The sequence below is a fragment of the Schistocerca gregaria genome, chromosome 11, assembly GCF_023897955.1.
Source record: "Schistocerca gregaria isolate iqSchGreg1 chromosome 11, iqSchGreg1.2, whole genome shotgun sequence".
Taxonomy (NCBI): Eukaryota; Metazoa; Arthropoda; class Insecta; order Orthoptera; family Acrididae; genus Schistocerca; species Schistocerca gregaria.
Window position 1 is genome coordinate 102,626,531 of NC_064930.1, and position 14,109 is coordinate 102,640,639.

The following is a 14,109-nucleotide window of genomic DNA, read 5'->3' on the forward strand; positions in this document are numbered from 1 at the left end:
TTTGTTCCTCCTATTTGGCACTCAATCCATTTATATTTCTATCCCACAGACATTACTTTCGTTTTGGAGATGCTAATCTTCATACCATAGTCCTTACATTTCTGATCTAGCTCTGAAATATTACTTTGCAAACTTTCAATCGAATCTGCGATCACAACTAAGTCATCCACATATGCGAGACTGCTTATTTTGTGTTCACATATCTTAATCTCATCCAGCCAGTCTATTGTTTTCAACATATGATCCATAAATAATATGAACAACAGTGGAGACAGGTTGCAGCCTTGTCTTACCCCTGAAACTACTCTGAACCATGGACTCAATTTACCATTAACTCTAACTGCTGCCTGACTACCTATGTAAAGACCTTTAATTGCTTGCAAAATTTTGCCTCCTATTCCATAATCTCGTAGAACAGACTTGCTCCTAGGAACCCGGTCATATGCCTTTTCTAGATCTATAAAACATAGATACAATTCCCTATACCACACGTAACACTTCTCCATTATTTGCTGTAAGCTAAAGATCTGATCCTGACAACCTCTAAGAGAGCTAAACCCACACTAATTTTCATCCAATTGGTCCTCAACTAATACTCGCACTTTCCTTTCAACAATACCTGGGAAGATTTTACCCACAATGCTGATTAAAGAGATACCTCTGTAGTTGTTACAATATTTTCTGTTTCCATGTTTAAAGATTGGTGTGATTACTGCTTTTGTCCAGTCTGATGGAACCTGTCCCGACTCCCAGGCCATTTCAATTATCCTGTGTAGCCACTTAAGACCTGACATTCCACTGTATTTTATGAGTACGGACTGAATTTCATCCACCCCAGCTGCTTTATTGCACTGCAATCTATTGACCATTTTCTCCACTTCCTCAAATGTGATCCTATTTCCTTCATCATTCCTATCCCATTCTACCTCGAAATCTGAAACATTACTGATCGTATTTTCAGCTACATTGAGCAACTCTTCAAAATATTCCCTCCATCTGCCCAAGGCATCCACAGGATTCACCAGCAGTTTTCCTGACCTGTCCAAAAAACTTGTCATTTCCTTCTTATCTCCCTTTCAAAGACTGCTAATTACACTCCAGAATGGTTTTCCAGCAGCTTGAGCCATAGTCTCCAACCTGTTTCCAAAGTCTTCCCAAGATTTCTTCTTGGATGCTGCAATTATCTGTTTGGCTTTGTTTCTTTCTTCAACATAGCTTTCCCTGTCTACCTGAGTAGAGTAGAGTAGCTTCACACCTTTGTAAAAATAAAGTTTTAGCAAAACTGACATTTTGTTAAAACTTTATTTTTACAAAGGTGTGAAGCTACTCTACAATACATTACTTTTTCAAGAATTTTGGGTAAGGCAGTCAGAAGAGAGACGGCTACCAACCGTGCCATTCTTTTACAGTCACTGCCGACTGGATGAGGAAGGTGTCGCTCCGTGGCGATCTCCGAACGGAAGGCTGCTAGGTGGCGTCAGGAAACGAGGGCAAGCAATACGGATGCACACGGGTGATGGCTGCACTGGATGGAGGTCGATGTTGGACGGATAAAGAGTCATTCTTGGGGTGGGGGTACTGTTTGGTGAGAACCTTTCCCCAGAAGTCAGGTAACTGGAGGTGACTCAAAGGGCTGAGCGTAGAGGTCAGAGAGGAATCACTCACCTGGCCAGTATGGAGGGCTTGGCGTGGCCTTGCGCCCTGTCAGAGGGTGTGCCTTGAGTGCTAGCAGCAGTCGAGTAGTCGGTGACGGTCTGTGTTGCGGGTGCCGGAGGGTTCTCCTCGGCCTCGTCGGGTGGCAGCGGGCCCTGGCGGCGGCTGTCTAGCGAGGACCGGCCACTGGAAAACGAGACGGAAGGCCAAGCCACAGTAGTGGAAACTCTTTGCGTTGGTATCATCTTTACTTCTTACAGTTTCCTTTCTAGCAGATGACTGTTTTTGTTGGCTGTAGTATTATCCCGTGCTATACTTCGATGACCGATCATAGTAAAACATTTCTTTCAATGGGAATTGCTAAATAAGTAAATTTAGAAAAGTATCAAATATAAAATTACTCCTTCTGAAATTAGTGATTAATTTGTGTTCTACGCACAATTTGTTAGTACCATAAACTGACTGCACATTTAATTATAGTAAATCCCCCCTGTATAGTTTAACTGGTACTTCGTGAATAAACAAAACAATTTTCATTCACTTGTGTTCTTCTGCACTCATACAACACTCACACTGCCAATTACTACATATATAAAACAATTATAATTATGCAAATACATCAAATATTACTCAAAGATAACTTTACAACATTGCTTTGATTGCGACTGCTAACCAAGTGAGGTGGCACAGTGGTTAGCACACTGGACTCGCATTCGGGAGGACGACGGTTCAATCCCATCTCCGGCCATCCTGATTTACATTTTCCGTGATTTCCCTAAATCACTTTAGGCAAATGCCAGGATGGTTCCTTTGAAAGGGCACGGCCGATTTCCTTGCCCATTCTTTCTCACCCGAGCTTGCACTCCGTCTCTAATGACCTCGTTGTCGACAAGACGTTAAACACTAATCTCCTCCTCCTCCTCCACTACGACTGTCCGTCAACTGCTGACCTCTGCCACCTGCTAGTACAACTACGTGCAGCTCTGTAACTCAGGTCCGTGTCAGCTGGTGACATCTGTCGATGGCTCGTGCCTATACCGATATCGTCCTAACAAGTGACAGGAGCGATGCGAAGGCGCTACGCCTCAGGTGGTATTCCACAATACGGAGAGCCTCGGCAAATCTGTTCACGTGTAAATAGGAATTTTGAGTAGACCGGATTGCCTTTGAGAATTTAGGTCGAGGAGGGGTAATCCCTGCAAAGACCGTAGGTGGGCGTCAGTCGCACTGTGGTACACTCACGACCCCACTCCGTTCTCCTGCGCAGCGTGCGGCGGCATGGACAACATGTGCACGGTGTCCGACCTCAACAATCGGGACTCTACGCCGCCAAGACCGCGCGTGAGCTGGCGGGGTACGAGGGCTTCCTGTCCTCCTGCCACTTCATCGATGACCACACTCTCATCATCGGCTCCGGTGACTTGAAGATGTGAGTACTGCCAGGGTCCCCGGCCCATCTACCTGCCCGTGTACACCAGTTACCAGCTGTTGCCACCTGAAGACCTACACAAGGGCCTAGCTTTCGTCCATAAGTTTAATAAACACATCAGATACATGTACAGGATGGTCACATCCGTGTTTGGCGACAACGCGGTGAACGGACATTGGAATCATGTATTCATCAGTGCCATACTAGTGTATCACCCTGCTTGATGGTATGGGATGCCATTAGTTAGATGTCTCGGTCACCTCTTGTTCGCAATGACGACACTTTGAACAGTGGACGTTACATTTCAGATGTGTTACGACCCATGGCTCTACCCTTCATTCAATCCCTGCGAAGCCCTACATTTCAGCAGGATAATGCACAACCGCATGTTGCAGGTCCTGTAAGGGCCTTTCTGGATACAGAAAATGTTCGACTATTTCCCATGGATGGCACATTCTTCACATCTCTCAACAACTGAACACGTCTGGTCTATGGTGGCCGAGCAACTGGCTCGTCACAATATGCCAGTCACTACTCTTGTGGTATCGTGTTGAAGCTGCATGGACAGCTGTACCTGTACACGCCATTCGAGCTCTGTTTGACTCAATGCCCAGGCGTATCAAAGCCATTATTACGGCCAGAGGTATGTTCCGGGTACTGATTTCTCAGGATCTATGCACCCAAACTGCGTGAAAATATAATCACATGTCAGTTCTAGTATAATATATTTGTCCAATGAATACCCATTTATCATTTGCATTTCTTCTTGGTGTAGCAATTTTAATGGCCAGTAGTGTATAAATTTTTGTTATTCATTTAACAAAGTTGACTTCATTGCTGGCATATGGTGATGCTGCCAATTAAATCATCAGCTGAAAATATCCAAGTTTTCTAAAATGTTGATTAAGTGGCTAAATTATAAATGAAATGTTAAGGAATAGGCTCTAAGGAGAGTCGGAATCATTCTGGAGTGATTACGATCCACACATCTTGCACTACTACCCACAATTCTTCTTGCACAGTCAGTGCTGTGTTACTGATTGGACATGGGTATTGACAGCATTCCATGAATGCTCGACTGTGTTAAGACTGAGGGAACTGGAGGGGCCGAGCTGTGACTGTGAATTCACTGGAGTGTCTATCAAGCCAGCTGTGTGCAGTTGAACAGCAGTGATGTGGGACATTGTTCTATCGAAACAGAGCGTATCCTTCAGGCTAATCTGGTGACAGAAAGGGATGAAGATGGCCACTAGAGGGTCCACACAATGCACACCTGTCATTGGTCCCATCTGCCATTTTTCCCTGCAACTGGAAAACTGGGCCAAATCTGCATCATGGGAACACAGCCTAAATTGTAACAGAGCAATTGTAACAGAGCCACCTCCTGTCTAGATATAACCTTGTCGACACATGCGATCCACAGTTTTGTGGGACAGATGCTTCTTTCGCATCTGTCCATCATCCTCAAACAACTGAAGCCACGGTTCACTGGACACTGCTACACAGTGCCACTGTTCCATGGTCCAATTATGATGTTTTCAGGCCTTTAGCAGTATGATGATCTCTGTGTTGAGGCGTCAGTAGAGAGAGACAAGTCAGTCATTGGGTACCAAAGTGTATGTGATGCTCTTGTCCCCATAGACTCCTAGCAGAATCAGGTTCCTGACACCACATATCCAAATGAGCGGCCATCTCACTCACAGCAGACTGTGAATCGCACTGTATGGCTCTGTGTAGGCGACAATGCGTCCATTCATCAAAGTATCCAGATAGGGGAGTACCAGCAAATACAGAGTCTGCAAGAAAATTGGTGCACTTACAGATTTGTGCAAAATGAAAAAGTCAATGAATTCCCGGAGAAGTTATTGCAGACATTTGCTAAAGAATTATTAAGAGTCCAAAGAAGTCTACACACAAATTTCCCAACAGGCACATGTAAGTCAGATGAGTTGCCAGCAGATATTAAAAAGTCTTAATTTGAATGCATATCATATGTCAGTTTTGCAGCAGTTACAGTCTTAATTTGAAGGCATATCATATGTCAGTTTTGCAACACTTACAGGAGGATGAATGTCAGAAACGCGAAGATTACTGCACATGGCTTTTGAATAACATCAATGATGGTTTGTTAGACCCTTTCCATTACATCATGACTGATGATATTTCGTCTTTCTAGTCATGTGAATTCATAGATCACGAGATACTGGGCAACAGAGAACCCTAACACTGTGTGTCCGCAACGCCTCCATCATGACAAAATTGCGTTTTGCTAGGCGTTACAGGTGCATGCATCATTGGGCCAATATTTTTTTACACTGCCCTCAACATGTTTGCGTATATGGTAATTTTGGATTCATTTTGTGCTCATATCACTGAATATGAAAGACAACACTGCTTCTTCCAGCAAGATGGGGCATCATATCACCCGTCTGAAGTATCCCTGGAACGAGTCCATGGTGCCTTCACTGAGGAACGAACTGTCAGCTAACATTTATGGCCACTGTATTTGCTGGATCTAACAACATATGATGTTTTTCTGTAGAGACTCTTGAAAAGCAAGATCTGTGAAACAAACCCACACACAATACAGGAACTGAAAGACAACATTAGCCAAGAGGTTGTCACCATTGATATTCAAACTTTATTCGACGTGTATCCGTGTATGCTTAGACGTGTACAGCTGTTTACTGATGTTGCAGGGGATCACATTCACCATCTTCTACAAATGAGTTTTTTGGTGCATTTTTCATTGCAAATGACCGGTACACCCAGTTCAACTCTTTGTTTTGTAATTCCACTGCATTTTCTTTGTACACTACTGGCTATTAAATTTGCTACACCAAGAAGAAATGCAGATGCTAAACGGGTATTGCTTGGACAAATATATTATACTAGATCTGACATGTAATTACATTTTCACGCAATTTAGGTGCATAGATCCTGAGAAATCAGTACCCAAACAACCACCTCTGGCCCTAAGAACGTCCCTGATATGTCATGGGCATTGAGTCACACAGAGCTTGGATGGTGTGTACAGGTACAGCTGCCCACACAGATTCAACACGATACCACAGTTCATTGAGAGTGGTAACTGGCGTATTGTGACGAGCCAATTGCTCTGTCACCATTGACCATACGTTTTAAATTGGTGAGAGATCTGGAGAATGTGCTGGCCAGGGCAGCAGTCGAACATTTTCTGTATCCAGAAAGGCTCGTACAGGACCTGTAACATGTGGTCGTGCATTATCCTGCTGAAATGTAGGGTTTTGCAGGGATTGAATGAAGGGTAGAGCCACGGGACGTAACACATCTGAAATGTAACGTGCAATGTTCAAAGTGCCGTTAGCGCGAACAAGAGGTGACTGAGTCGTGTAACCAATCACACCACATACCATCACGCTGGCTCATACACCAGTATGGCGATGATGAATACGTGCTTCCAATGTGCATTCACTGCGATGTTGCCAAACATGGATGCGACCATCACGATGCTGCAAAGATAACCTGGATTCATTCGAAAAATTACATTTTGCCATTCCTGCACCCAAGATAGTCGTCGAGTACAACATCGCAGGCACTTCTGTCTGTGATGCAGTGTCAAGGGTAACCACAGCCGTAGTCTTTGAGCTGATAGCCCGTGCTGCTGCAAACGTCGTCCAACTGTTTGTGCAGATGGTTGTTGTCTTGCACACTTCCCGATCCGTTGACTCAGGGATCGAGACGTGGCTGCACGATGCGTTACAGCCATGCAGATAAGATGCCTGTCATCTCGACTGCTAGTGATATGAGGCCATTGGGATCCAGCATGGCGTTCCGCATTACCCTTCTGAACCCACCGATTCCATATTTTGTTAAGAGTCATTGGATCTCGACCACTGCGAGCAGCAATGTCGCGATACGATAAACCGCAATCGCGATAGGCTAAAATCCGAACTTTATCAAAGTCGGAAACGTCATGGTACACAATTCTCCTTCTTTCACAAGGCATCATAACAATGTTTCACCAGGCAGCGCCGGTCAACTGCTGTTTGTGTATGAGAAATCTGTTGGAAACTTTACTCATGTCAGCACGTTGTAGGTGTCGCTACCAGTGCCAACCTTGTGTGAATGCTCTGAAAAGCTAATCATTTGCATGTCACAGCATCTTGTTCCTGTCGGTTAAATTTCACGTCTGTAGCACGTCATCTTCGTAGGTGCAGCAATTTTAATGGCCAGTAGTGTACTTCGACAGGCTACTTTTACGTATGGCACACAGCACTAACAGCTACAAAGTGTACGAAAGCGTCCCCTGACTAGCTCTCTACTACACCCTTCCGAGGTGTGATTGACATGAGCACTGGAGTGTCAGCAGGGCCCTGGTACACCTGAGTCTTCCTACCTGTGACTCCCTGGAGCGCCACTTCCAATGCAGTGAACCTCGCCATGACTGGAGGTGGGCGATGCTGCATTCTGCTGTCTGTCTGAAGTCCCCATCCCAACACTGCGGAACTCCCCCTCAGGCCTGACAGACACTGTCGACAGTTGCCCCTGGTCCTACCTGTGACTCCCTGGAGTGCCACTTCCAATGCAGTGAACATCGCCATCACTGGAGGTGGGCGATGCTGCATTCTGCTGTCTGTCTGAAGTCCCCATCCCAACACTGCGGAACTCCCCCTCAGGCCTGATAGACACTGTCGACAGTTGCCCCTGGTCCTACCTGTGACTCCCTGGAGTGCCACTTCCAATGCAGTGAACATCGCCATCACTGGAGGTGGGCGATGCTGCATTCTGCTGTCTGTCTGAAGTCCCCATCCCAACACTGCGGAACTCCCCCTCAGGCCTGATAGACACTGTCGACAGTTGCTCCTGGTCCTACCTGTGACTCCCTGGAGTGCCACTTCCAATGCAGTGAACATCGCCATCACTGGAGGTGGGCGATGCTGCATTCTGCTGTCTGTCTGAAGTCCCCATCCCAACACTGCGGAACTCCCCCTCAGGCCTGACAGACACTGTCGACAGTTGCCCCTGGTCCTACCTGTGACTCCCTGGAGTGCCACTTCCAATGCAGTGAACATCGCCATCACTGGAGGTGGGCGATGCTGCATTCTGCTGTCTGTCTGAAGTCCCCATCCCGACACTGCGGAACTCCCCCTCAGGCCTGATAGACACTGTCGACAGTTGCCCCTGGTCCTACCTGTGACTCCCTGGAGTGCCACTTCCAATGCAGTGAACATCGCCATCACTGGAGGTGGGCGATGCTGCATTCTGCTGTCTGTCTGAAGTCCCCATCCCAACACTGCGGAACTCCCCCTCAGGCCTGATAGACACTGTCGACAGTTGCCCCTGGTCCTACCTGTGACTCCCTGGAGTGCCACTTCCAATGCAGTGAACCTCGCCATCACTGGAGGTGGGCGATGCTGCATTCTGCTGTCTGTCTGAAGTCCCCATCCCAACACTGCGGAACTCCCCCTCAGGCCTGACAGACACTGGCCACAGTTGCCCCTGGTCCTACCTGTGACTCCCTGGAGCGCCGCCCCCATTGCAGAGCTCTCCGCCCCCACTGGAGGCAGGCGACGCCACGCTGCGCTTGCGGCCCCCGTAGTACCCCACACTGCCAAACTCGCCCTCGCGGCTGCCTTTGCGACTGCCGGGAATGCTCTTCCTGCCAGTTGTTGACGTCACTGGGCCCTCAGAAGTTGCGATTTTGAATTTCAGTGTCTTCTCGCTGACCTCCACCTGCAACGGATACGAGTACACTGACTAAAATTCCTCATAAGTGGTGACATAATACATTCATTTATTTACTTGTTTGTTTACTTGTGCCAGAAGCCTACCTTTACAATACACTGTTATAAACAGCACAGAGATAAAAAACTTCCAGGCAGATTAAAACTGTGTGCCATACTGAGACTCGAACTCGGGACCTTTGCCTTTCGTGGGCAAGTGCTCTACCAACTGAGCGACCTAAGCAAGACTCACGCCCCGTCCTCACAGCTTTACTCCTACCTACCAAACTTTACAGAAGCTCTCATTCTGGAAACATCCCCTGGCTGTGGCTAAGCTATGCAATATCCTTCCTTTCAGGAGTGCTAGTTCTGCTAGGTTCGCAGGAGAGCTTCTGTAAAGTTTGGAAGGTAGGAGACGAGGTACTGGCAGAAGTAAAGCTGTGAGGACGGGGTGTGAGTCATGCTTGGGTAGCTCAGGTGGTAGAGCACTTGCCCACGAAAGGCAAAGGTCCCGAGTTCGAGTCTCGGTTTGGCACACAGTTTTAATCTGCCAGGAAGTTTCATATCAGCGCACACTCCGCTGCAGAGTGAAAATCTCATTCAGCATAGAGATATTTAGAAAAGGAACATTCAGATATACCATTGATCATATGTGCAGATCGGATGACATGTGTCCAAAACTGAGCCACACACAGGGCAAAGCCATTTGCAAGCGTGAGGTCCCACGCTGAACAAGCAAGCAGACGAAGAGGGGACTGCCAAAGATGTTCCATAGTTCATGGTAAATGATAAAAGCCAAACAGTTGCAGGATAAAGATTTATTAAAATCCTTGAGCACGATTTCGGTATATCTAAATATACCTTCATCAGAAGTAAAATACACTAAAATCACATTCTGCAGTGGAGATACGTAAAACAATTGTGCCAAAGGCGTCGTCAGTATTTAAAACATCATCTCCATTTGTACAACATAATTATGGACAGAGGTCCATCTCATTTAAAATCCTGAAAACAGTTCACAGGGGAAGAACTGATGATACGCTGTGTTCGCATCGACCCTCTGTCCATAATTATGTTGATTTTAGTGTATTTTACTTCTGATGAAGGTATATTTAGATATACCGAAACCGTGGTCAAGGATTATAATGAATCTTATTCTGCAACTGTATGGCTGTTATCATTTACCGTGAAGAATTTCAACACTTGCTCTTTCAGCCATATTTAAAATCTTGTTCCATAGTTTGTTATTCTCCATACAGACTCACATTTGCTATCCTACGATGCCAAATTTTCAGTCCGGAACCACACGGCTGCTACGGTCGCTGGTTCGAATCCTGCCTCGGGCACGGATATGTGTGATGTCTTTAGGTTAGTTAGGTTTAAGTATTTCTCAGTCCCATAGTGCTTAGAGCCATTTGATGCCAAACCTCGCGGTTTAAGGGAGGTCTTCAGCCAGCCAACACCAGTCCTTAACCAGTCTTTGTGACCAGCTGGAAGATGTTTTCGCACTTCCATTCAACCTTGTCTGGATTTCCATTGAAAAAGTCTTGCTTTGTCTATAAGGAACTTCAAAAGCTCTGCTTGTCAAAGGAAAATTTTTCTTGATTTGAGCCTAGACTGAGCATGGTCACAGAGTAGGTGATCTTCAACTTTCTCAGCCTTCAGTCGTTCATGATTGGTGGAAATTTCTCAATGAATATTTGGATGCATGATACTGGCAAGACAGTAAATCTTCTGAACAGTGGTAGGTTTTAAGTGTCCTGTAAGCAGCGTACAAGCTACATACACAGTAGGGTCCAAAATTTTGGCGTGAGATGAGTTATATCAAACAGAGAAGACATAGTGTGCTGTAGAACAGCACAGTGACAAAGCAGCACTTCTAATAACTTTGGGCTTAGTTCCTCAGTTTATGCTTCTTGACTTTCTCAAGATGTTGTTCTAAGTATTGGCCTTCTGTTTGACACTGAAACATGTCACAATATATGAAAAGATCGGTGAAATGAAGTTTCTTTATTTGTTTAGATATGCAATGATTTATTTATTTACAGGTTTGTGTAAACTTCACCAGATTCGTATGTTAGACGTGGAATAATGTATTTCACATTTCTACAAAGTATAAAAACTGCTTAGAAATTCTGCCTCATTCATTTGGTTAGTTTTGTTTTACCACAACATGATTCAGCACTTTCTGTGCTACAGTCAGTATGTTTTTTATTATTCTATATGAAGTTTATTATTCTATATGAAGTTAATATGTAACTTTAACATCTTACATCATACACCTGAAGACAGTTTTCATAGACTGGAGGTATTATTTAGGACTGAGCTACTAATTTGGAAATTGTTCGAAATATGATTATATTAAAAAATACAGGTTGTCTGAGCAGGAATGGTCAATACTCAGGGATACGACAGGAATGATCATTCGAAGCACAAACGTCTAGTAAAAATGGGCCGTAAAATCCATACCTTAAGAGTTATGAATGCTTCTCCATCTTTGATACAGTGAAACAGGTTTCTTCTACTGCCAGCTATTTGCTTTCCATATCTTTAGAGGAGACAGTATGGACTGTAACAAGATAAAAAGCCCACTGAACATGGTCTCAAGAGGAGATATGAGCACTTCATTATCTTTGCTGCTGTGAAACATACTTTCTACTGGACAAGTGCTCACAGCTGTTAGGTATGCCTTTTAGACCCCATGTTTACCAGACATTTTGTTTGCAAACCGCCATTCCTGTCACAACTCTGAATACTGACCATTCCTGCTTTGACACCCTGTATAGTTAATGGAGATCTTGGATACCTATACACACTTTTGATGCAATTATCTAGGTGTTAGTTAATTCTTACAGATTTTTAGTAAAACTTTAATGTATTTATAAATAAAAAGCACAAAATTGTGGATGTTCTATAGTATTAAATTATTTAGTTTATCAGGTTTTGGTTTACAACACTGTCATCAGACTGTAAGCCAAAAAGTGGTTAACTAAATAGATTAGTTATTAATTTTTTCCATAGTACACAATTCAACGTCGCCTCCAAAACTAATATGACTGTAAAATAACATTTTCTACAAATAATAACTTGAAAAATAATCTTATTGACAATTTGAAACTAATGCACTCTTCCTTACAAAACTCATGTGCCTATAGACACATGCCAAGTCTATTATATATGAGGAAGAGGATGAACAATTGCAGTTTGACATAAACAACATTACTTAGCAAATGTGTATAGATATGCAACTCATCCTTTGCTGATCACCTCTTATTTAAAGGCCACAAGCATAAATAAGGTAATGTCATCATCATTCTACATACAGAGAAGAAAGACTTCAGACTTGATATCCTTGAAAAATTAAAAACTATCAAACACCTTTTTTTAATGGTAGTTTCATTCTGAATGAACTGTTGCAGTTATGTCATAAAAATATCCTCAATGGTATAAAGCCCCTACTTAAAAATGCCAAAATTAAATCTTCTTTTTCCTTCAAATAGACTCTAAAATATCATCTTCTTCTCTCTCTTTTCATTTATTACATTATAATCGTTTTTCATACAAAATGTATAGAATCATTGCTGTTGCATTATTCTGTGTAAATATCTATTTGCATAGTGCTGACTATTAACTTGTGAGATGAACAGTTATATGCTATTTGAAATATTTTTGTTAATGTAAGCAGCTGATTTCTTTGATTGTCAGTAGATGGAGGGACTTATTTCACATACATAATTTCCTTTTGTGAGGCTCATAGTCTAATGCCAACTCCAATGCTTGCTTGCTGTTACAGCCCTTATGGTGTATAGTGTGCTACGCCATGTAGCTGCAATTTTAGTGACAATTACCAATTTCATGTTAGTTGTAATGTCTGTAGTTTTTATATGTTTTATATATTATTGTCTCATGAAATATTTTATGCGACGGAAGCATTTTTATGGTAAGTCTGCTCATCAGTTACTAGATGCGAGTATAGTGTTTAATAAATCTATTCGGTAAAAGAATCATCCATTCTTGCTTTTCCTCTGTGTCAATGGTTTTGTAATCATTTTAGTTGATTGTTTGGATTTTCTGATGAAGTCACTCATGATCAGTCTCAAGACGATGTTAAAGTAAAATCTTACTGCAACCGGTCGTCTGTGTACAAACATTGCATTATTACTACTAATACTACAACTACCGCTACTACTATTAAGTTGTTGGAGATGTGGTCCATGGAACTAAATAAAAAGATGTGGTCCATCTATGCAACTAAATAAAAATATGAAACTTCCTGGCAGATTAAAACTGTGTGCCAGACCAAGACTCGAACTCGGGACCTTTGCCTTTCGCGGGCAAGTGCTCTACCATCTGAGCTACCCAAGCACGACTCACGCCCCGTCCTCACAGCTTTACTTCTGCCAGTGCCTCGTCTCCTACCTTCCAAACTTAACAGAAGCTCTCCTGCGAACCTTTCAGAACTAGCACTCCTGAAAGAAAGGATATTAAGGAGACATGGCTTAGCCAGAGCCTGGGGGATGTTTCCAGAATGAGATTTTCACTCTGCAGCGGAATGTGCGCTGATATGGAACTTCCTGGCAGATTAAAACTGTGTGCCAGACCAAGACTCAAACTCGAGACCTTTCCCTTTTGTGGGCAAGTGCTCTACCAACTGAGCTACCCAAGCACGACTCACGCCACGTCCTCACAGCTTTACTTCTGCCAGTGGCTCTTCTCCTACCTTCCAAACTTTACAGAAGCTCTCCTGCGAACGTTGCACACAGTTTTAATCTGCCGTACGGCTGGTCCTGGCAGAGATTAGAGTCCTCCCTCACGCATGGGTGTGTGTGTGTGTGTGTGTTTGTCCTTAGGATAATTTAGGTTAAATAGTGTGTAAGCTTAGGGACTGATGACCTTAGCAGTTGAATCCCATAAGATTTCACACACATTTGAACATTTTAATCTGCCAGGAAGTTTCACATCAGTGCACACTCTGCTGCAGAGTGAAAATCTCATTGTGGAAATAAAAGGATGTTTGTTTCTATGCCGAATGCATTTGGCTTCCTTTTATTTATGGATAATGCTTAGTGGTCTGTGATCAATATTTATTGTAAGAACACAATAATCGTGTTGCATAATGTTTACAGATATATTATATATTACAGTTTTTCTGTCATACAAGAAAGAACTGTACTGAGTCCATATTTCATAAGACGAAACTACTATTTGGTTCTACTTACAGTTTTTTGGGACCTTGTTATTGAATGCGTGTTGCAATGGAACTGTACCCCATTGGCCAGTGTGCACCATGATGCCACATTTTTAGCCTCTGTGAGCATACTG

At 43.6% G+C, this 14,109-nt stretch overlaps 1 protein-coding gene across 1 annotated transcript in view; it reads right to left on the reverse strand.

The window, feature by feature from the left end:
* LOC126295146 (high affinity cGMP-specific 3',5'-cyclic phosphodiesterase 9A-like) overlaps positions 1-14,109 on the reverse strand; it is a 2,007,270-nt gene that overhangs the window by 22,071 nt on the left and 1,971,090 nt on the right. The window contains exons 16-17 of the mRNA XM_049987432.1: positions 8,574-8,797; positions 1,666-1,839 (exon numbers count right to left, since the gene is read on the reverse strand). Of these exons, the coding sequence (XP_049843389.1) occupies positions 1,666-1,839; positions 8,574-8,797 (398 nt within the window). The remainder of the gene's footprint in view (positions 1-1,665; positions 1,840-8,573; positions 8,798-14,109) is intronic.